The sequence below is a fragment of the Rhinatrema bivittatum genome, chromosome 16 (genome assembly GCF_901001135.1).
Source record: "Rhinatrema bivittatum chromosome 16, aRhiBiv1.1, whole genome shotgun sequence".
NCBI lineage: Eukaryota > Metazoa > Chordata > Amphibia > Gymnophiona > Rhinatrematidae > Rhinatrema > Rhinatrema bivittatum.
The window spans coordinates 38,754,749-38,776,348 of record NC_042630.1 but is presented as its reverse complement, the minus strand read 5'-3'; the positions used below and the strand labels follow the sequence as shown (position 1 = coordinate 38,776,348).

The 21,600-nt window shown below is 55.6% G+C and overlaps 1 protein-coding gene across 3 annotated transcripts in view; it reads left to right on the top strand.

Moving 5' to 3' along the window:
* Positions 1–20,899, top strand: part of VSIG8 (V-set and immunoglobulin domain containing 8) — a 29,581-nt gene extending 8,682 nt beyond the window's left edge. The window contains exons 2-8 of one of the 3 annotated variants that reach the window (XM_029581948.1): positions 8,809–8,978; positions 10,541–10,745; positions 13,281–13,439; positions 17,612–17,731; positions 18,325–18,463; positions 20,035–20,163; positions 20,345–20,546. In XM_029581948.1, the coding sequence (XP_029437808.1) occupies positions 8,809–8,978; positions 10,541–10,745; positions 13,281–13,439; positions 17,612–17,731; positions 18,325–18,463; positions 20,035–20,163; positions 20,345–20,546 (1,124 nt within the window). Of the gene's footprint in view, positions 1–7,960; positions 8,095–8,808; positions 8,979–10,540; positions 10,746–13,280; positions 13,440–17,611; positions 17,732–18,324; positions 18,464–20,034 lie in introns of those variants that run through there. The other 2 variants (XM_029581947.1, XM_029581946.1) reach the window with 2 other exon arrangements.
* Positions 20,900–21,600: the final 701 nt, after the last annotated feature.

Sequence of the window (21,600 nt, the reverse complement as noted above, 5' to 3'; positions counted from 1 at the left end):
CTGTAGTAAATCCCAGGAGTAGACAGTGGGTACTGGGGGAGGGCGTGATCCGTAGTAAATCCCAGGAGTAGACAGTGGGTACTGGGGGAGGGCGTGATCCGTAGTAAATCCCAGGAGTAGACAGTGGGTACTGGGGGAGGGCGTGATCCGTAGTAAATCCCAGGAGTAGACAGTGGGTACTGGGGGAGGGCGTGATCCGTAGTAAATCCCAGGAGTAGACAGTGGGTACTGGGGGAGGGCGTGATCCGTAGTAAATCCCAGGAGTAGACAGTGGGTACTGGGGGAGGGCGTGATCCGTAGTAAATCCCAGGAGTAGACAGTGGGTACTGGGGAGGGCGTGATCTGTAGTAAATCCCAGGAGTAGACAGTGGGTACTGGGGAGGGCGTGATCTGTAGTAAATCCCAGGAGTAGACAGTGGGTACTGGGGGAGGGCGTGATCCGTAGTAAATCCCAGGAGCAGACAGTGGGTACTGGGGGAGGGCGTGATCCGTAGTAAATCCCAGGAGTAGACGGTGGGTACTGGGGGAGGGCGTGATCCGTAGTAAATCCCAGGAGCAGACGGTGGGTACTGGGGGAGGGCGTGATCCGTAGTAAATCCCGGGAGTAGACGGTGGGTACTGGGGGAGGGCGTGATCCGTAGTAAATCCCGGGAGTAGACGGTGGGTACTGGGGGAGGGCGTGATCCGTAGTAAATCCCGGGAGTAGACGGTGGGTACTGGGGGAGGGCGTGATCCGTAGTAAATCCCGGGAGTAGACGGTGGGTACTGGGGGAGGGCGTGATCCGTAGTAAATCCCAGGAGTAGACTGTGGATACTGGGGGAGGCTGTGATCCCTGGTAGATTCCAAGAGTGTCAGTTGGTATTAGGGACAGATTGTTGCTTAGGAAAGGCTGTTCTTGTAAATGAATCTTCTTGAGGTTTTTACTGGCAGCATTATAATGTGAACCTAGGAGATGCAGCACTACAGTGACTCTGTAGCAACATGACAGGGCTTGGGGCTGTGTATTTTCCGGTAGTGTGCATTGCGTTGCATGCCGGTTCTGGTTGCAGCAAAAGTGTTGAAGGCTGTTGCCGGATCCCAGTCAACCAAACAGGGTAGGGCAGTCCTGTTGTGTGCAGAGATTTGTAGTTCTGATTTTCTTTGGGAAATCAGTGGTGCCCATCAGATCCTACCTCTCCATGCATGGCGCGGGGAGGGGCCGGGGGGGAACAGGACTGTATCAGCCTCTTTGGATGAGCTTGAAGGGAGGCATCAGCCCAAGGTTGAATTTGGGCAACCTAGAGTGGTCAACATTAACCCTGCAGCTTCTAAGCTCTCTGCATAGCCTGACTGTCCAGACACAGACTGCACTGGTATTTGCGTACCCTCGTGGTTTCCTCTTCGATCCAGGTGTGTGCCTGGGATATGATTTTATGGCTGTGCTTCTGGGCTTACAGCCCTGGGCATGCGCGTGGCTTGGGAAGGCAGACGGCTGCTTACATGGTTTATAAGAATAACTTTTCAAGCACCTAATCTGGTCTACCCTCTGACCGGAGCATTCTGCTTTCAAGGCCACCTGTATTTTTACCCTAAGGATGTACATAACATTTTCATGGAAGGGGACTGATGAAGTGAGGAGGACCCAGTAGGCTGCATTTAAATCGTAGATCCTGGCTCTTCCTGATCATAACCTGGTTCCTCTAATAAATACACTTCCTGAAGCCTCTGAGGGTTTTGCCTGTGTGTCCTGAGTAGGCTGTGAGCTCCCCAGGGAAGGAACAGTTTCTTGCACGTATCTGCCTAGTGGTGCTGTAGACGTGTGAGGCAAGCCTTAGGGGCGTGAGGGAGCTGCTATAGCAGGGTCCGAGGCTGGCAACGGGAGGCGTCAGGAAGAGGCGGTCACGGGGTCCAAGGCCAGCGAGGGGAGGCATGAGGGAGACTGTATCGCAGTGCGCAAGAGCAGTGATTGAGGATAAGATGATGGAATGAGGCCAGTGTGGACGCTGACGCAATTCCTGCAGCTCCTCTTGGTCTTCAGAGCCGGTCATGATCCTCGCAGTGGAGAAAGAGAGAGAAATTTGAGCAGTGTGGAAAATTCATAGATGGTTCAGGGCTGGATTTAAGATTATGGCACCCACAGGCGGAGCTGCGCCAGCAGGGACTCTTGGAATCTGTACTGGCACACGGCCCTGGAGGAAGCGGAAGTAGGTTCCTCTTTGGCCTGGATATTTGATGCCTTCAAAATTTGGTACCCTGGGCATTTGGCTATGTTGCCTGTGCAAATCTGGGCCTGCCTTCCCTCCTGTTCTGCCCTCCCTCCCACCTTGTCCCTCCTGCTCTCTCTTGCGCCCTCGTTAATGTGCTTTGCGCGGTCCCGATTTCCATTTCGAGGCTTGCGTTCCGCTCCTCTGTCAAAGATCTCAGTTCTTAGTTCCTAGCTACCTCCGATGGCCTTTTCTGGTCTGTGTGACTGTAATTTTTTAACTTGTTTCGCTAATTTTGTTAAACAGCTCTTTCTTGTAAACTTTCAGTTAGTACAGAGTAAAACCACACTGGGCCTGACTCGCGGCGGGACCGGAGCAGGAGTTGCGTGTGGGCACTAGGCCCAGCCTGTCCCTCCTCTCACACCTTCTGTGCCACCACAGTGACCTCCTCCCACTGTGCTGAGCTGTGGGGCTCTCTGCTGAGGAGGGCTGGGTATCCATGCACCTCTCTAACCACAGAAAACTTCAGGAGCTTTCCTTCAAATGACGGGGTGAGGGGTGAGGTTGACTCCTTCCAGACATCCATGTGCTCTCAGAGGATTCAGCAAGTTCTAATGCGAGAGGAGAATTCAGGGTGGGCGGCTGAGGGCCTGGCTGGACTGATTCTGTTTACCCCCGTTGCTAATGATGTCAGAGTGGGAGAGGGGCAGGGCAAATGCAGTCTATTTGTGCATTTGCCCCACCCCTAAGTTACGTTCCTGGCTGGCTGGTGTCCCCAGCTGAGAGAATAACTTTTCAAGGAGCGTGGAGGACGGGGTGTAGCAGATACCAGAGGTCAGGCAGAACGCCTTTGCTCACAGACGGGTTCAGCCAGTTTCCTCTGTTTACTCAACAGAGACATGACAGTTCACCATGGCAAAATGTGCAGCACCACTAATCCCACAGAGATAGAGACCTGCCTATAGGAACCCCATGTCGGGCCCATAGATCTATAGCCCTACGGAGACATAGGGACCTATCTATAGAGTCAAAACTATGGTATATATAGATCCAAATAGAGACCTTCCTATAGATCTATAGCCCTGCGGAGATATAGGGACCAGTCTATAGTGTCAGGCCTATGGTATATATAGATCCAAATAGAGACCTTCCTACAGATCTATAGCCCTGCGGAGATATAGGGAACTGTCTATAGTGTAACACCTATGATATATATAGATCCAAATACATAGAGACCTGTCTATAGGAACTCCCTGTCAGGCCCATAGATCTATAGCCCTGCGGAGATATAGGGACCTGTCTATAGTGTCAGACCTATGGTATATATAGATCCAAATAGAGACCTTCCTATAGATCTATAGCCCTGCTATAAGGAACTGTCTATAGTGTAACACCTATGATATATATAGATCCAAATACATAGAGACCTGCCTATAGGAACATAGATCTATAGCCCTGCAGAGATATAGGGACCTATCTATAGAGTCAGACCTATGATATATATAGATCCAAATAGAGACCTTCCTATAGATCTATAGCCCTGCGGAGATATAGGGACCTGTCTATAGTGTAACACCTATGATATATATAGATCCAAATACATAGAGACCTGCCTATAGGAACATAGATCTATAGCCCTGCAGAGACATAGATGTGACGGGGCTATGCCAGTCACTAACATTATCCCTATGTCATTTTTCTATTTAGGGGCAGTAGAAGGGGTTTTGATCTTTTTGGGGGATAGGTGTTTTGGGGGATACTAATTGAAGAGACTTGTATTTTTCATAGTTGAATTACAGTTAACGAGCTTGACCTTTTTGAACCCAGTTGGGATATTTTTGCTTGCTCCCAGATTCTCAGCAGCAACTCGTTAAAGATCTCGTGCACCGGGACCACCACAGTCTCATTAGGAGCCTCCACGAATTGGTAGGATTTCCAGCATCTTGTGTCTGGCGTCCTCCTCTGTTATTAACTGAAAACGGATGGCCTCAGCCATCACCCATACAAAATCTGCGAAGGAGACCTCCTTCACTGATCTAGAGGAGACGGTTCTAAGGGGAGACCCTCCGAGTCCTCAGAGGAGGATTCTCCAGTGCTGTACCCCCAGGGGTCATATGGGGCCTCATCACTGTAGTCTACAGGGGATGGGGCCCTAGGCCCTTGTCCAGAGGCAGAAGCATTGATGCTCACCCTGGCAGCGGTGGATGGGAGCTGCAGGCCATGGTGTCCATGTGGGCCTCGATGGAGCTTCATTCTTGGAGGAATTGGCAACGAGTACCATATAGGTCGGGGGAAGCATGGGTGCCCCACCAGGCATCGATGGCCTCCCGGGAACCGGCGCCAACTAGGTTGGTAAAAATTCTGATGAGCGCACTGAGCCACTCCAGCAGGGTGAGGCCAGGCACCGACACCATCGCTGCTGCCAGTTTGGCGCCCTGCAATGCCCGCTCTACCGCCAGCTGAATTCTGCGGTCCAACTCCTCCTCAAAAGTTGCCGATGCCAAAACTTACTGAGAGGCAGGAGGGGTGGCCAGATCTTCCTCGGATCCCCGAGGTGGATCGGTGACTGGCACCGTGGAGACTGTCGTGGACCCCCCCCCGGCATCGATGAAGGATGGGGGCTTCTCGCCGCGGGGTCACTACGGGGGCATCACAGCAGGAGCCGGCACTTTCCCGTGCCTGGCACCGTGCATTGAAGGTGACCTGTGCCAATGCTTCCTCGGCTTACCTCAATGCTTGGCCCGGTCTTTTCCCAGTGCTAAGGTGAATGATGATTAACCTTACGTCCTCCACCTGGAAGAGACCGACGAGGGGCTGTCTCCGGCACCCCTATCCATCGACGACATCAATGCAGCTGACAGCCCTGCCGACATCAATGGCGCAGTGTCCTCCAGTGCGGTTCAAAGGTCCATCAGTACCGATGCCGATGGCTCGGACCTCCTCGACCCGAAGAGCTTCTCCGTCTTGTCGAGTGTGACGTCCTTTGGGGGTCATTTGGGCGCACATGCGGCACCCCCCCCCCCCAAATATCGTGTGATGCCCCCAGGGAGAGGAGACCCTCACCTCATGGGGGTCTGTAATCCTCGGACACGGGTGGCATTGACAGAAAACGGACAAGGCCATGATCGAATGAAATGAAAGAAAAGAACGAGGACGTTGGCAGCAGGCCATCGACACCGGCGGGCCCCGAGGCACCAGCGCCATGGAGGGGGAACGAACCACCGAAAAACCTGACTGAAGAGTAAGGGGGACCCAAGAGGGACCTGGCATCGGTGAATATGTGAAAAAAAAACCACAAAAAGACGGAGGAAAAAGTTTTCAGGGCAATTTCTGAAAGAAAAGCCACGAGCTCACTTAAACCGCGAGGCAAGGGTTTCGCGGGAAAAAAGCAACTGAAGAGGGACCCCGCGTGGAATAGGGCATTCTGGGCATGCTCAGTCCAAGTGCTAGAAACCTTGACCTAAGTTTTCCGATGATGTCAGACATGTGTGAGGTCTACCATCCTGCTGTCCTCGGAGAAAATAAATTGTACAGACACAAGGTCGTTTACATTCTAAAAATAGTTTTTTTTTTTAATCTAAAAGGTCAAAATGTTTATCCGTTTATTTCAGAATTTTCAAATTTTGCCACAGACTCTATCCTCGAGCTGCCCCAGGAACCTGGGGGGCTGAGCCTTAGACCTTCTGCATCCGGTTATTAAACCTCCGGGGAGAGGGGTGTTGGGGTGCCCAATCGGTGGCAAAATCGTAAGGCCACCACCGGTCATCATTCAGTCAAGAACAGCTTCTTTCCAACTGAACAGGGCTGCTGCTAGCTGCTTTACTGCCCCTCCCTCCCCCCCTATTCATTCAGTCTTTGTTCCAGGGTCATCAAATAAAGTCCAGTTCTGTCCTGCAATCTATATTTAAAAAAACTGACACCCCCCGCCCAGAACCCATGGATAGGGAAGGGTAGACAAACCTTACAGCCTTGCACACGTCACCCCCACACACACACACACTCCCACACCCTTTACAGACACACACAATGAAATTATGCATTTATAACACATTTTACATGAGAAACAACATTCAAGAGTACAGTCTGCTAAGGCAAAAATATCACTTGCAACATGCAGATTATATTTACATGCACTGCTGCGGTGCCAAGCAGAAAAGTCTGCAAAAAAAGACGCTTGTAACTTCTATGAAATTAGACTTTTTCTAATACGTGTTGGATGTGAGCTTGGCCCTCAGAAAGCCATGAACAAACAGAATTACCATTACAATATAGTAAACCTCCCATACCAAAAGAACCCTAACAACCTTATCTATGAAAAGGCAACACTGCACATATTACACCAGGCCCTAGAACACCAATAAAACCTTTATTAGGAAACCAGGCTGCTATAGATCCCTACACAGAAATTACATGCCAGCCAAATACCTCATCTCAGTCACATATGCAGAACATAGAGAGACTCTCACCAAATACAGAATAAAGAGATCAGAAAGTATAAACAGAAAGGTGCTGAGAAGAACTGAACTGGAACCCACAACAAGCAGAGCAACAATGGAAAAACATAAACAGTACCATTCTTCATAAAAACATTAAATAATAAAATCAAGAAATATAAAACATTAATCAGAATAGTAAAGTCATTTTCATAAAAAGAATAAATATTTCAAACCAGTTAATGAATAAGAGTATCCAAAATCTCCCAAACCCTAATAAAATTTCAAAACATCCAATGAATAAAAAATCCAATAATTAAAAAATGTTCTATTCCTCCCCTCCCAAAAAAAAGGTTAAATATTTCAAAAGAACAGAATCATCAAATTACACCCAATTATTAAAACTACTAAGGATTTAAAAATCTCCTGCTCTCCGTACCTGGATCTTTTGATTTCCAATCACCCTGAGATCATTGTGGATTGGGGGAGGTAGAGCTGCACAAATCTTTATTCTGTCTCTCACACAGATACATTATGGGGCTGCTGCAATCCAACGCGCTCAGCCAAGGGAACTGTTTACCCCGCGGCTGGACGCACGTCCACAACCCCTTATGAGATAAGGGGATTAGTGCGTCCAACCCCCACACTCCCCCGCGAAACTAATAGCGCTCACCACGTGCGAACGCACAGTGTGCACTCCCGGTCGTGCCAGGCCTGCAACGGAAGCAGCAGGAAAGCTCATCTGACGTCTCCTGACGGAGAGCCACATCCTGGAGATCTACGGGAAGGAAGAGGGAAAGGCAATGCAAAGCAGGAGAAAGAGACAAAAATGGTTTTGTAGCCAAGTGCGAAGGATTATCCTACAGTTGGCTCCAGGCTTTTCTGACCATCTCATTCTCATACCTGGGAGCTTTTGAGTTGTGGTCACCCTGAGATTGCTGTTGATTAGCAGCAGGGGGTGTGTAATGCTTATCATAGGCTGTTTCCCTGATGCTGTCTTGACTGTCCATCCACACATCTCCCTTTCACTCCCTCCGAGATCCCCCGTGCTTATCCTAAAATTCGGATTCTGCCCTTCTCTCCTTCACCTGCATGAGGAGGCTGTTCCATGCGTCCACCACCCTCTCTGTAAAGAAATATATTCTTGGCTTACTCTTGAGTTTACCCCATTTCATCCTCCTCTAATCAACTTTCTCTGTTCCACCCCCTGCCTGCTAATTCACACTGTCTGTCTCCCACACCACCCCCACCCCCTATAAGTCACAGCTCACAAACGTGTGTCCCCCCCTCTACCCTCAGCTGAGCCCCAGGTCCTGGACTCACGGCCGCAGTGTGTGTGCTCCAGGCTTGCTTCTCCCCTACCTGCAGGCTTACTGAAGGGGAGGGAGTGCCTGGAGCAGTAATAGGGAGAGGCCCTGAGCATTTAGGCATTTCCCTGGAAACTGTAAATCAATGCACATTTCCCGAGACTTCCCAGGTATATTCATTCTGTGTAGAAATGTCTTCTTCTGCTCTGGGTCTTGCTCTGACGAACCCAAATCTGATGCTTTTTCCTCGCGCGCCGCCGACGCCATCATGAAAGCACGCTTGCTGCAGACTCGCCACTGCTCGTGTGTGCCCCAGCAGGAGATGGGCGAGAGACTCCTCCATTGGTCCAGGAGTAACTGGACTGTCTGCGAGTGACGCTTTGCACTTCCCAATGTGAACACGGCGGGATGTGACTCCATATTTAATCCTGCAGCCGCCCTCCCTGTGTGGAGGTTTTCATGTTCACCAGCAGAATGAGCCACGCTGCTCCCTTTGTCTCCTCTCGCAGAGGCGGGATGGGTTTCCCCAGCCGGGCCGCCCTCGTGGCTCTCCTCCCTCTGAGGCTCATGATTTGGGTTCCCCCAGCCACGCTGCTCCCTTTGTCTCCTCTCGCAGAGGCGGGATGGGTTTCCCCAGCCGGGCCGCCCTCGTGGCTCTCCTCCCTCTGAGGCTCATGATTTGGGCTCCTCCAGCCGCGCTGCCCCTGTGGCTCTTCCTTTCAGAGGTTCATAGGATGGGCTCCTTCAGCCACATTGTTCCCATGAGTCTCCTCTCTCTGAGGCTCATGGGATGCTTTCTCCCTCCTGTGCTTTGAATATTCACGTATAATTTGACTCTAACAGTGTGCATTGTAACTTATTCTGGGTTCTTTTCTTGCTTTTAGCTCCTGGATGTGCCGTGACGATCAAGGAGCTCAGTACCGAGACCATTTACAAGGCCCAAGGGGAGACTGTGCAAATGATGTGCTCCTATGCCCTGGACCCTTCCGAGACTGGGAATCTGGACATCGAGTGGGCTTTAATGAACACTGACCCTACCGCTCTGGACACCGTGGTAAGCCTTCCGACCCCGGGCGGGGCCCCAGCCATCTGCGGAAAGGGCCTGGCAGGCTGCAGGGGAGCCATGGCTCATGCTCTAGGGTGGGCCGGGCCCCTCTCCCCCCTTTCACTGTGGCACTAAAGCGCTGAGAGCGGGAGTGGTACGGCGGCAGCCACAGGTCCTGGGTTCTGTATCACAGGTGATGAGGCAATCTGCCCCCCCCTCCCCCGTTTGCTGCTCTTCACAATTAGCTCCAAGGATACTGTCACTTCATTTCCTCCTTTCTAGCAAGAATGCTGGGGGGGGGGGGGGGGGGCGCATGCTGTCGAGGAGGAAAAATGTTTACAATACAGAACAGCCGGAACAAGGTTATACATACAGGGTACCCAGAGAACATCAAAGTGCATGAAATCTAGATTACCGAATGGAAAAGTAAACTAGAATCTTTTTCCCCCCCCCCCCCATAATATCTTTATTCATTTAAGAAGAAGTAACCCAAATACAAATACATGCCATGTCCTGAGCAAACACCGAGCAAATTAAACCTTAAAAGAAGAGCAGCGGCCATTATTATACAGTCAGATCACAGCCATATCGAAAACGCACGACCCTCCAATCCCTCCCCACTCCCCACCCCCCATGGTGTGACCTAAGCAGAGCCCTATAACCAAACTATCGGGAGCTGCTCCCCTCAGTTAGGAGCTGGATGGACCATCCACCTCACTATTGGGATGTGTCAGAGGAAATGTAACCTTTAAAGCGGGAGGCAGACTATCAATGACCACCCCCCCCCCATACGCTGGGGAAGCTTCTACTGCTCTTCCCTCCAAAACCCATGCGCCATGTACGAAAATCCATCGACGGCAGTGCTGTCGTGTCTGCACGCCACGTGGCCAATGTGGGAGCCTCTCCCACCACCCATCTGCACAGTCTCCAGCAATGCACAAAACTCTTTGTCAAGAACGCCATCTCCGAACATATCTCCAAAGTACACAATGTTGCTTGCGCCGGGATTTAGAGAGCAGGCATTAAGAAACACAGTGAAGCAGGGGTTCCCAAATCTGTCCCGGAGGACCTCCAGCCAGGCAGCTTTTCAGGATGTGCACAATGAATATCCACGAGATAAGTTTGCATGCAATGGAGTCAGCATGTGCAATCTTATCTCCTGCATGCTCATTGTGGATAACCTGAAAAGCCGACTGCCTTCCCCTGGGGCAGGTTTGGGAAACACTGCCTTAAAAGTAATTCGGTTCTACTTTTGATGGATTTCAAATGTAAGGCGCAATACTGACTTTCACCACTAGAGGTCTCCACAGTGAGTAAAAGATGGAAACGCTAGAAGTGACCACGTGAAGGTCAATGGTCAGTGGTGTGGCCAGTGGGAAGTTAGCCAGGTGAAGTTAACTTTGGTTGGGATATTCGGGGAAACTGAACCGGCTAAGTACCCCAGCTGAAGATACTCAGCTAAAGTTATCCATGTAACTTTTTTCACTCACCGGGCTTTTAAATATTGAAAAAAAACCAACAACCCACCCCTAGAATGCCGAGCAGGCGCCGACCTGTGTGTTTCTCGCCAGATCATGACGTACATGGACAAGCAGGTCATCTCGAAGGCACCCCCGGGGCTGCAGCAGCGGCTCCACTTCTCGGCGCAAGATCCGAGCCAGGGAGACGCCTCCATCATCATCACCTACCTGGAGGTGAAGGACACTGGCACGTACGAGTGCAAAGTGAAGAAGAACCCGGGGCTGGCCAGCAGGAAGGTCACAGTCAATGTGCTAGGTACGATTTAGGGGCCTCGGCCCTCAGTACGGCGTACGGGCCAGGTACGATCCTCTCCCCCCCCCATTACCCCTACCAGCGCTGGGGGAGGGACGGGCACCCTTTCCTTCTCTCCTGTATATCAGCGCTGGGGGAGGGACGGGCACCCTTTCCTCCTCTCCTGTATTTCAGCGCTGGGGGAGGGACGGGCACCCTTTCCTTCTCTCCTGTATTTCAGCGCTGGGGGAGGGACGGGCAACCCTTTCCTTCTCTCCTGTATCTCAGCGCTGGGGGAGGGACGGGCACCCTTTCCTTCTCTCCTGTATTTCAGCGCTGGGGGAGGGACGGGCACCCTTTCCTTCTCTCCTGTATCTCAGCGCTGGGGGAGGGACGGGCACCCTTTTCCTTCTCTCCTGTATCTCAGCGCTGGGGGAGGGACGGGCACCCTTTCCTTCTCTCCTGTAATCTCAGCGCTGGGGGAGGGACGGGCACCCTTTCCTTCTCTCCTGTATTTCAGCGCTGGGGGAGGGACGGGCACCCTTTCCTCCTCTCCTGTATATCAGCGCTGGGGGAGGGACGGGCACCCTTTCCTCCTCTCCTGTATTTCAGCGCTGGGGGAGGGACGGGCACCCTTTCCTTCTCTCCTGTATTTCAGCGCTGGGGAGGGACGGGCACCCTTTCCTTCTCTCCTGTATCAGCGCTGGGGGAGGGACGGGCGCCCTTTCCTTCTCTCCTGTATCTCAGCGCTGGGGGAGGGACGGGCACCCTTTCCTTCTCTTCTGTATATCAGTGCTGGGGGAGGGACGGGCACCCTTTCCTTCTCTCCTGTATCTCAGCGCTGGGGGAGGGACGGGCGCCCTTTCCTTCTCTCCTGTATTTCAGCGCTGGGGGAGGGACGGGCGCCCTTTCCTTCTCTCCTGTATCTCAGCGCTGGGGGAGGGACGGGCGCCCTTTCCTTCTCTCCTGTATCTCAGCGCTGGGGGAGGGACGGGCGCCCTTTCCTTCTCTCGTGTATCTCAGCGCTGGGGGAGGGACGGGCGCCCTTTCCTTCTCTCCTGTATCTCAGCGCTGGGGGAGGGACGGGCACCCTTTCCTTCTCTCCTGTATATCAGCGCTGGGGGAGGGACGGGCGCCCTTTCCTTCTCTCCTGTATTTCAGCGCTGGGGGAGGGTCGGGCGCCCTTTCCTTCTCTCCTGTATCTCAGCGCTGGGGGAGGGTCGGGCGCCCTTTCCTTCTCTCCTGTATCTCAGCGCTGGGGGAGGGACGGGCACCCTTTCCTTCTCTGGGAGGGACGGGCACCCTTTCCTTCTCTCCTGTATCTCAGCGCTGGGGGAGGGACGGGCACCCTTTCCTCCTCTCCTGTATCTCAGCGCTGGGGGAGGGACGGGCACCCTTTCCTCCTCTCCTGTATCTCAGCGCTGGGGGAGGGACGGGCACCCTTTCCTTCTCTCCTGTATCTCAGCGCTGGGGGAGGGGCGGGCACCCTTTCCTCCTCTCCTGTATCTCAGCGCTGGGGGAGGGACGGGCACCCTTTCCGCTGGGGGAGGGACGGGCACCCTTTCCTTCTCTCCTGTATTTCAGCGCTGGGGGAGGGACGGGCACCCTTTCCTTCTCTCCTGTATTTCAGCGCTGGGGGAGGGACGGGCACCCTTTCCTTCTCTCCTGTATTTCAGCGCTGGGGGAGGGACGGGCACCCTTTCCTTCTCTCCTGTATTTCAGCGCTGGGGGAGGGACGGGCACCCTTTCCTTCTCTCCTGTATCTCAGCGCTGGGGGAGGGGCGGGGCACCCTTTCCTTCTCTCCTGTATTTTCAGCGCTGGGGGAGGGACGGGCGCCCTTTCCTTCTCTCCTGTATATCAGCGCTGGGGGAGGGACGGGCACCCTTTCCTTCTCTCCTGTATCTCAGCGCTGGGGGAGGGACGGGCACCCTTTCCTTCTCTCCTGTATTTCAGCGCTGGGGGAGGGACGGGCACCCTTTCCTTCTCTCCTGTATCTCAGCGCTGGGGGAGGGGCGGGCACCCTTTCCTTCTCTCCTGTATTTCAGCGCTGGGGGAGGGACGGGCACCCTTTCCTTCTCTCCTGTATTTCAGCGCTGGGGGAGGGACGGGCACCCTTTCCTTCTCTCCTGTATTTCAGCGCTGGGGGAGGGACGGGCACCCTTTCCTTCTCTCCTGTATTTCAGCGCTGGGGGAGGGACGGGCACCCTTCCTTCTCTCCTGTATTTCAGCGCTGGGGGAGGGACGGGCACCCTTTCCTTCTCTCCTGTATTTCAGCGCTGGGGGAGGGACGGGCACCCTTTCCTTCTCTCCTGTATCTCAGCGCTGGGGGAGGGGCGGGCGCCCTTTCCTTCTCTCCTGTATCTCAGCGCTGGGGGAGGGACGGGCACCCTTTCCTTCTCTCCTGTATTTCAGCGCTGGGGGAGGGGCGGGCGCCCTTTCCTTCTCTCCTGTATTTCAGCGCTGGGGGAGGGACGGGCACCCTTTCCTTCTCTCCTGTATATCAGCGCTGGGTGGCGAGTGGCCGCCCCGGCTTACCCTCTGCGTTTTATTCTCTCCAGTGAAGCCATCCAAACCCCAGTGCTGGGTGGACGGAGAGCAGGCGGAAGGCAAGGACGTGACCCTGAAGTGCAAGTCGGACCAGGGGTCCCCACCCCTCACCTACAAGTGGGAGAAAATATCTGGGGACAGCACCACCGTGCCGCCCTCTATGAACGCAGGTATGGGGACGGGGTGGGGGTGGGGAGGGCTTTCTGCATAGGAATAGCTGTGGGAATTGCCCCTATGAAGGCAACGGGGCGTTTTCGAAGGTGGCACTTGTGAGATTTTATTTCAGATTCAGAGGACGTCTGACTGGATGCGTTTCTGCTGCGGCTCTCCACGTCTGACTGACGCAGGAGCTTCTGAAAATGCAAGGCCTTAAGCCTCCTGAACATCTGCTTTTATTGCTGTTTCCAGTTCCTCGGCCTGCGTTGGTCTCGGCTCCTCTTCAACAACTTCCGCCGGGGTTGTGGGGCATCGCGCCCTTGGCGGTAGAGTCTCCAGCTCGCCCCAGGCTGATCAAAGGCAGCCCCTGCCACGGGCGTTCACCTCAGCATCTGCTCGGTCAGACAGCGCCTTAAGCATTCACGTGGCAGAGAGTCGCCAAGCCAGAACCCCCGTCACCCACGGGGAACCACCGGGCCCCGCGACCCCTGGGGGTGACCGCTAAAAAGAGTAATAGCGGGCAGAAGCTCTCAGGTTTCATCAAGCTCGCAGAGAAACGGATCGACTTTTGGATAACACCGGCTAACTGCCACTCCCCTTGCGCCAGTCAAAGACTGCAAAAAAAAAAAAAACCCAACAACAATCCTCCCTCTCAGGATGAGGCCCACGCAGGAAAAAAGACCGTGAGACGAAGACACTCCAGTACTCTTCTGCCCTCACCTAAACTGAGACGGCAGGGGGAGACCAAAGTGCCCAGAAGTGAGGTAACATCGCAGAGGTACACGTGGACGAGCGGCCCGCGCGGTTCTGGGCCCTGCTGCACTGCCTAGACTGGCCTGGGTATCTTTAACCTCGTCCGGGAGGAGCGAGGGTCCTGGCCCCGCAGAGCATGAAGCAGGGGCGAACCCCAGGGTGTCCTGCGCCCGACTCCAGGCATATTCCTGCGTCCAGGCAGGCAAGGAGGAGGTCCAGCTCTTTGCCCCAGAGCATCCTCTGCTCTCCTCCCGTCTCCTGCGCTTAGGAGCGGTGGGGAGAGGGTCCGGCATAGGAGCAGCAGGTACGAAGGCTGCTCCCCATCTCAGGGGTCTTATTCCTTCTCCCCCCCCCCCCCCCCCCCCCCCCCAATACCCTTAACCCAGCTCCACCAACGGGATGTGCAATCTGGTGTGAGGGGGAGGAGGGGATTCACAGATTGGGGAAGGTAAGCGGCGACAGCTGAGCGACCTCTGGGGAGCGCGATGACTTCTGGTCCCCTGACACCCCCCCCCCCCCCCCCCCACACACATACACACACACACGCTACCCCTCCTTCACTGCTTCATTCACGCTCCTTGGGCCTGCAGGGGAATCGCCTCCGGCTACTCTGCCCCTCTTCCTTCAGGGGTCTTCCAGGCGCTCCTGAGGCGTTTATTCCCTCTGCCCGCCCTCGCCTCCTGGGTGGTCACTCTCTCCCTTCCTTTCTGACCCTTCAGCTTCAGGCAGCCCCTTACATCATCAGGGGGCGCCCTCCCGATGGATAGAGCAGGTGCAGGCAGCCCCTTTCATCATCAGAGGGCACCCTCCCGATGGAGAGAGCAGGTGCAGGCAGCCCCTTACATCATCAGAGGGCGCCCTCCCGATGGAGAGAGCAGGTGCAGGCAGCCCCTTACATCATCAGAGGGCGCCCTCCCGATGGAGAGAGCAGGTGCAGGCAGCCCCTTACATCATCAGGGGGCGCCCTCCCGATGGAGAGAGCAGGTGCAGGCAGCCCCTTACATCATCAGAGGGCGCCCTCCCGATGGAGAGAGCAGGTGCAGGCAGCCCCTTACATCATCAGAGGGCGCCCTCCCGATGGAGAGAGCAGGTGCAGGCAGCCCCTTACATCATCAGGGGGCGCCCTCCCGATGGAGAGAGCAGGTGCAGGCAGCCCCTTACATCATCAGGGGGCGCCCTCCCGATGGAGAGAGCAGGTGCAGGCAGCCCCTTACATCATCAGGGGGCGCCCTCCCGATGGAGAGAGCAGGTGCAGGCAGCCCCTTACATCATCAGGGGGCGCCCCTCCCGATGGAGAGAGCAGGTGCAGGCAGCCCCTTACATCATCAGGGGGCGCCCTCCCGATGGAGAGAGCAGGTGCAGGCAGCCCCTTACATCAGAGGGCGACCTCCCGATGGAGAGAGCAGCTGCAGGCAGCCCCTTACATCATCAGGGGGCGCCCTCCCGATGGAGAGAGCAGCTGCAGGCAGCCCCTTACATCATCAGAGGGAGCCCTCCCGATGGAGAGAGCAGGTGCAGGCAGCCCTTACATCATCAGAGGGAGCCCTCCCGATGGAGAGAGCAGGTGCAGGCAGCCCCTTACATCATCAGAGGGAGCCCTCCCGATGGAGAGAGCAGGTGCAGGCAGCCCCTTACATCATCAGAGGGCGCCCTCCCGATGGAGAGAGCAGGTGCAGGCAGCCCCTTACATCATCAGGGGGCGCCCTCCCGATGGAGAGAGCAGGTGCCAGCTGGTCCCAAGCGGCAGACACTGCAGCAGCAGTGGTTTCCTGGAGCTGATCCTTTGGGGTCCTCCTCCATGTTTTGGGGAGATTGAGAGCAAGGTATTCTCCTCCTGGGGGGGGGGTTGGGGGCTACTTTCCCTACCTCTCGTTCAGGGGCCACAAAACCCTGATCATCCCTGGGGGTTGTCACCTGCCGGCAGCCCCTCATCGCTTTCTAGTGGGGAGGGGAAAGGGGACGCCAGGAAGTCCGTCCCTCCCCCCGATTCTCAGCCTGTAAGGCAGTTTCACTGATTAGTGGGGGACCTGAGGGCACCGTGTGACTGCTGCCTGGGGCTTCCTGGCCGCCTTCTGACCCCGCTCCTCTCCCCTGGCTCCCTTCTTGGCATAATAAAAAAAAAAAGAAACTTGGGGTCTGAAAAGAAGGAGAAGAGAAAAACGAAACTACAAAAACCAGAAAATAACCTCTTCCCTTCTGAAAAGGGGAGCGGAGCGAGCTGGGGCTACCGTTAGTTCCCAAGACAACTGGAAAACCACCAAATACGCAAACTAGCAAAAAAAAAAAAAAAAAGGAAGCAGTGAGCAACAGCATCAGCAGAACTCTCCTCCATGGCTGGAGACCTAATCCCCCCACAGAATCCTCCTCCCTCCACCCGAGGAATCGACGGCTGCAGCCCAGGCCTCAGTAGAGGCCAAGAGAGGCCTGGGAGCAGCAGCAGCAGAGGACGACCCAACAAGTTGATCCAGTCCTGATTCTGCATGGACTTGCGGTTCTGATTATCTGAAGGGCATGAATGAGACAATCGGAACTACATCTCCCTGCATGCAACAGGGCAAAACCAAGACTGGGTCAATCTGGGGTGGAGCTGGCAACCCTACTCCGGGAAAGCATTTCGTCCTGGTCACCTTCTTGAGGTGGCCGGCTCACACGTCCCCCGTCGCCCCCCGTACAAGGCTCTGGCAAGCCTTGCTGCAGCAGGGACCCAGGCTTAGAGCTTAGGGTAATGATGGCTGAGCCAGTCCTGTTTATACCCCATGGCACTTAGGACAATGCGGATCCCTGCATGCCATTGGGTAAAACAAGGACTGGATCAACCTATCCGGGGCTATGATCCCCATCATTTTGTCTGGCATTGCTCATGGATCTCTCTCTGGGTCATGTTTCTTATCCAGATCAATAGCAAACAGCAAAAGTATCTTGACTCTTAAACCCCCCATCTAATATCTGGTTCTTTCCCATCGGGCAGTGGTTTTTGGATTGCAATGTCATAACCCCAGCCCACCCAAGAGGGTTTTAGTGCGCGCACAGGCCCTTTGCCGGCAGGAGTGCAGATCCCTGTACCGACCCAACGCCTCTTAACATCACCATAACCACCCCCCAGATCTCACCCTTGTTGTACCACTGGCCGTGCCTGTTCAGTCTCCCGTTCTGTGCAGCCCGGAGACCCCAGCCTCTGAAGCACAGGCCGTCGCTTCTCCTCTCCTCCTCCATAGGAGCTTTGCTAACAGCCCAGGGACAGCACAGTTCAGGCCGCAGAAGTCACCGCGTGCCAAGGTTTCTTCGTAGTAGGGGGAAGGAGCTGCCTTACTCTGGGGGGGGGGGGGTGTTATCTCAACATGGCCCTCGCACTTGGGCAGTCTGATCTGGGGTCAAGTTAAAACTGCAAACTCAGGCCTTGCTTTCCTCACCATTTTGTTTCTGATGCCTGCAGGAATCTTAAACGGAGACCTTTTAATTCGAAATAACAGCAAGGCGTACGCGGGGACTTACCGGTGCTCGGCGGTGAACAACGTGGGACACGACGAATGCACCGTCATCCTCTCTGCCTCAGGTGAGCGCCTGAGGCACATGCAGAGGCCTGGGTGCCAGGGCAGACGCAGGCCTCGGCCCGCCATGTACACGGGCGGAGAACGGGGCGCCCCATAGTGTCGCGTGCACGCTCGCAAATCCAGGGGTGCCACGCGACCAGGTGCACGCCCACACCCAGACCAATCGGGGGGGAGGGGGGAGGCGCGTGTATAAACGCACGCACGTGCCAGAATCTGAGCTTGCCGCGCTCGTGCATGGGGGGGGGGGGGGGCGCGCGCAAATCCTCACCTGGTCCCTAATTAGTTTAGTTCAAGGTTCCTGGATAGAAACCCAGTGGGGAGCCAAGGCCCGCGTCAGTGAGAAGCGCCTGAGCACAGTGTGGAAGGGGAGAGGTACACCCCAGCGCCGAACCCAGGACTTTGCTCCTCCGTATTCTGTCCTGGGGGAGCTGCCACCACAGATCGTTACACGCTTAGCCGGGACCACCCCACGCTCCTTGGCAGGCGAGAGAATGTCATCCACCTCTGTGCTCTGCGACGACCCCTCGGGCTGTGCAGGAGATAAGAGAGTAATGTGGCGTCTTATCGATTTCTTTTTCCTCCTCTGGGCCTATAGGTGGGAATCGCGTGGGGATCATCGTCGGTGCTGTCTTGGGCGCCCTGCTGCTCCTCCTCCTCCTCCTGCTCCTTATCTGGTGTCTGATCTGCTGCTGCAACAAGAAGCGATATGAGAAGGAGATAGCAAACGACATCAGGTAAGCGCGGTCCCGGTAGACGAGGGAGGAGGGATGCGAATAGGGGGGGGGGGTCACCGCTTACTGTGCACTTCTGCCGCAGCGACAGACTTGCAGCCCCTGGCCCACACCCATCGGCCCCGCTGCCACGTCCACGCTCTCGTGCAACGTGGTAGCCATGGCCCGCAGCTGGGGAAGCTCTCCAGCCGCAATGCTGAACGCTCGTGGCTGTATAAAAAGTTGGCTTCATACTGCAGATTCATTAGCAAAGTGCAAGCAGCAGGCAGGCCTCCCTCCCCGGACCGATGGGACATGACTGCACAGCTTTCAGCGGCGGGACAGAAGGGGCCCCGGCAGCAGGGGCTGAGAGACTGAGATCGTGCCCAACGTCCCCTGGCTTCTGTCACGGCACGGGTGCAACGATCTCATTGGGAGGCACCAATGCAGCCAAAAAAATCCCTCCGTGCTCACCTGACAGCCTGGAGATGCGTTCCTTGTTCCCTGGAAGCCAGCTGGCCTCGTGCCTTGAAGCCCAGCCGTGCTTTGCTATACCAAGGAAGGAAGGCCCCGGCAGTGAACAAGACCTGCCTTCTGCTCCGGATGTGATCACAACGAGGCTTCGACTCCTCCGCCTGTGAGGCACAGAGGCAGGGAGGCCATGGCAGTAACTGAAGCGAATGCGGTGTCTTTGTAACGAAAGGATTCGCCTCCGCCTGCGAAGCACAGAGGCAGGGAGGCCATGGCAGTGACTGAAGCGAATGCGGTGTCTTTGTAACGAAAGGATTCGCCTCCGCCTGTGAGGCACAGAGGCAGGGAGGCCATGGCAGTGACTGAAGCGAATGCGGTGTCTTTGTAACGAAAGGATTCGCCTCCGCCTGTGAGGCACAGAGGCAGGGAGGCCATGGCAGTGACTGAAGCGAATGCGGTGTCTTTGTAACGAAAGGATTCGCCTCCGCCTGTGAGGCACAGAGGCAGGGAGGCCATGGCAGTGACTGAAGCGAATGCGGTGTCTTTGTAACGAAAGGATTCGCCTCCGCCTGTGAGGCACAGAGGCAGGGAGGCCATGGCAGTGACTGAAGCGAATGCGGTGTCTTTGTAACGAAAGGATTCGCCTCCGCCTGTGAGGCACAGAGGCAGGGAGGCCATAGCAGTAACTGAAGCGAATGCGGTGTCTTTGTAAGGAATAATGAGGAAGGAACTGGGGGAGGCTCAGGTCAGTAGAATGTTAACGGGGAGGAGGGTGGGTTTTATGGTGCGAGGCCAAGCTGGGCTGAAGGCAGACTGATCGCCAGCACGCCGAATCCACCTCCCCCCTCTCTGATAGCACAATGGCGGTGAGCCAGGGGATGGTAAACCACTAAGCAGGAATCCTCTGGGGACAAAAAAAAACACAAGGAAAGTTTACAGCTGCTGGCTGTATGCAATGTTTACACCTGAGGGAATGTTAACAGTGAATGACTCAAGGGAATGTTTGTTTACGGCTACCAATTATAGGAAAAGTTTACGGTGGTTGGCCTCGGGGGGGGATGTGAGTTTACAGCCATAATTTTAGGGAATGTTTGCAGCCGCTGACTTTTGTTTCCTTCTCCTAGGGAGGATGTGGCGGCTCCGCCCAGCAACCCCAGCAGCCGTTTCAGCAGCATCCGCACGGCCATGGCCTACCGCCCCCACCACATCAGCTACTCCCTGCGCAAGAAGTACAACGCGGCCTCCACCGAGGACCAGAGCCATCCCAACCAGGCGGGGCGGGCGTCCAGCCGCGGAAGCAGTGCCAGCAATGCCGCCTCTGCCCGGCCCGCGAGGGTGCCCAGCCAGAGGAGCGACGCCAGCAACGCCACTCCCACCCGGCCCACCACCGCCCTCGGCCCCACGAGCGACGCTGCCCGCGCCGCCGCCCCCCCCCGTGCGCACCCCGGCGCCCGGCTACAGCAACCTTCCCAGCATCCACGTCAGGTCCCCCAGCTACACCCCGGACTCCGAGGGAGAGGCGAGCCCTGCCGGCGCCCTGCCCGGAGCCAGCCAGCTCACCCCCTACAACGTCACGCGGGTCGGCGGCGTGCCCGTCATGATACCCGCCCAGGCCAGGGAGGGGTTCCTGGTGTGAGGGAGAGAGCAGGAGCACAGGCTGCATGGACTCGTTTTTTTTTTAGGGCAGGAAGAGAAGACCCTCAGACAACCTTTCCCATCTCATTTCTTGTACTCCAATCCCCCTCCCTCCCCCCCCCCCCCCAAATTGTCCTGGGGCCTCCGCAGACCCCTCCCTTCCTGAATCAGCCGTGACGTTCTTTGGTGTCAGCCCTGCTTTTCCACTGTGCTCTGAAAATCTCGGGGGAAACCTCTTGGCTGTGCTCCCATTTTTGGGAAGGTCCACGGGGCTGGAATCCCTCGTTTTAATGGAATGAGACAGTGGGGACGGCCAGGGTGTGGGACGTGGGTCTGAGCTGTCCCGAACTAAGGCAGAACACTTTTTACATTTTTTTTTTTTTTTTTTTGGCGGGCTGCGGATACAAAAAATTAAGCCCCCCCCCCCCTCCCCTTCCTCCCTGTCCCTGAGCTGCTGGGACGAGACACCTGCAGAGGCGAAAACGCAGCACAGCTGCCGCCCTGAGCAGGAGGCGGGAAGGTGAAGTGACTACTGCACAGTAACGCAAGGAAGAAGGAAATTCACCTGAAAGACTTGCAGGCCCCTTCCCGGAATAGCCAGTTCTATCGGCCAATCTTAGAATCCCCCCCACCGGCACGATGCAGTTTTGTCCTCACAAGAGCATGGGAGAAATTGCCCCAAACACTCCCTGCCGGTGACCTCGCTTGCAATCAAAGCTCTTAAGCTAAAAAATCTGCCCAATCACATCTTTAAACCCTCACTCCCCCCCCCCCCCCCCAGCCCATAGAAAGGGCTTTCGCAGGTACAGGAGCGGGGATGACGCGGGGTTAATATAAATGCACAGAGACGGAGCCCGCCGCTGCCGTGGGGGAGAAAGCGAGCGAGTGGAGCGACGTCTGGCTTGCGAACCCAAAGGTGACGGCGTGACGACGCGACGCTGCGTCCCCGTGGCCATACCCGAAGGCGGAGCGGCGTGTTTACTCGGCGGGGAGAGGCAGGCTCCACGGTCAGCTCGTCCAAAAAACGTTGCCTAACAAAATCCACGTGAATTCCA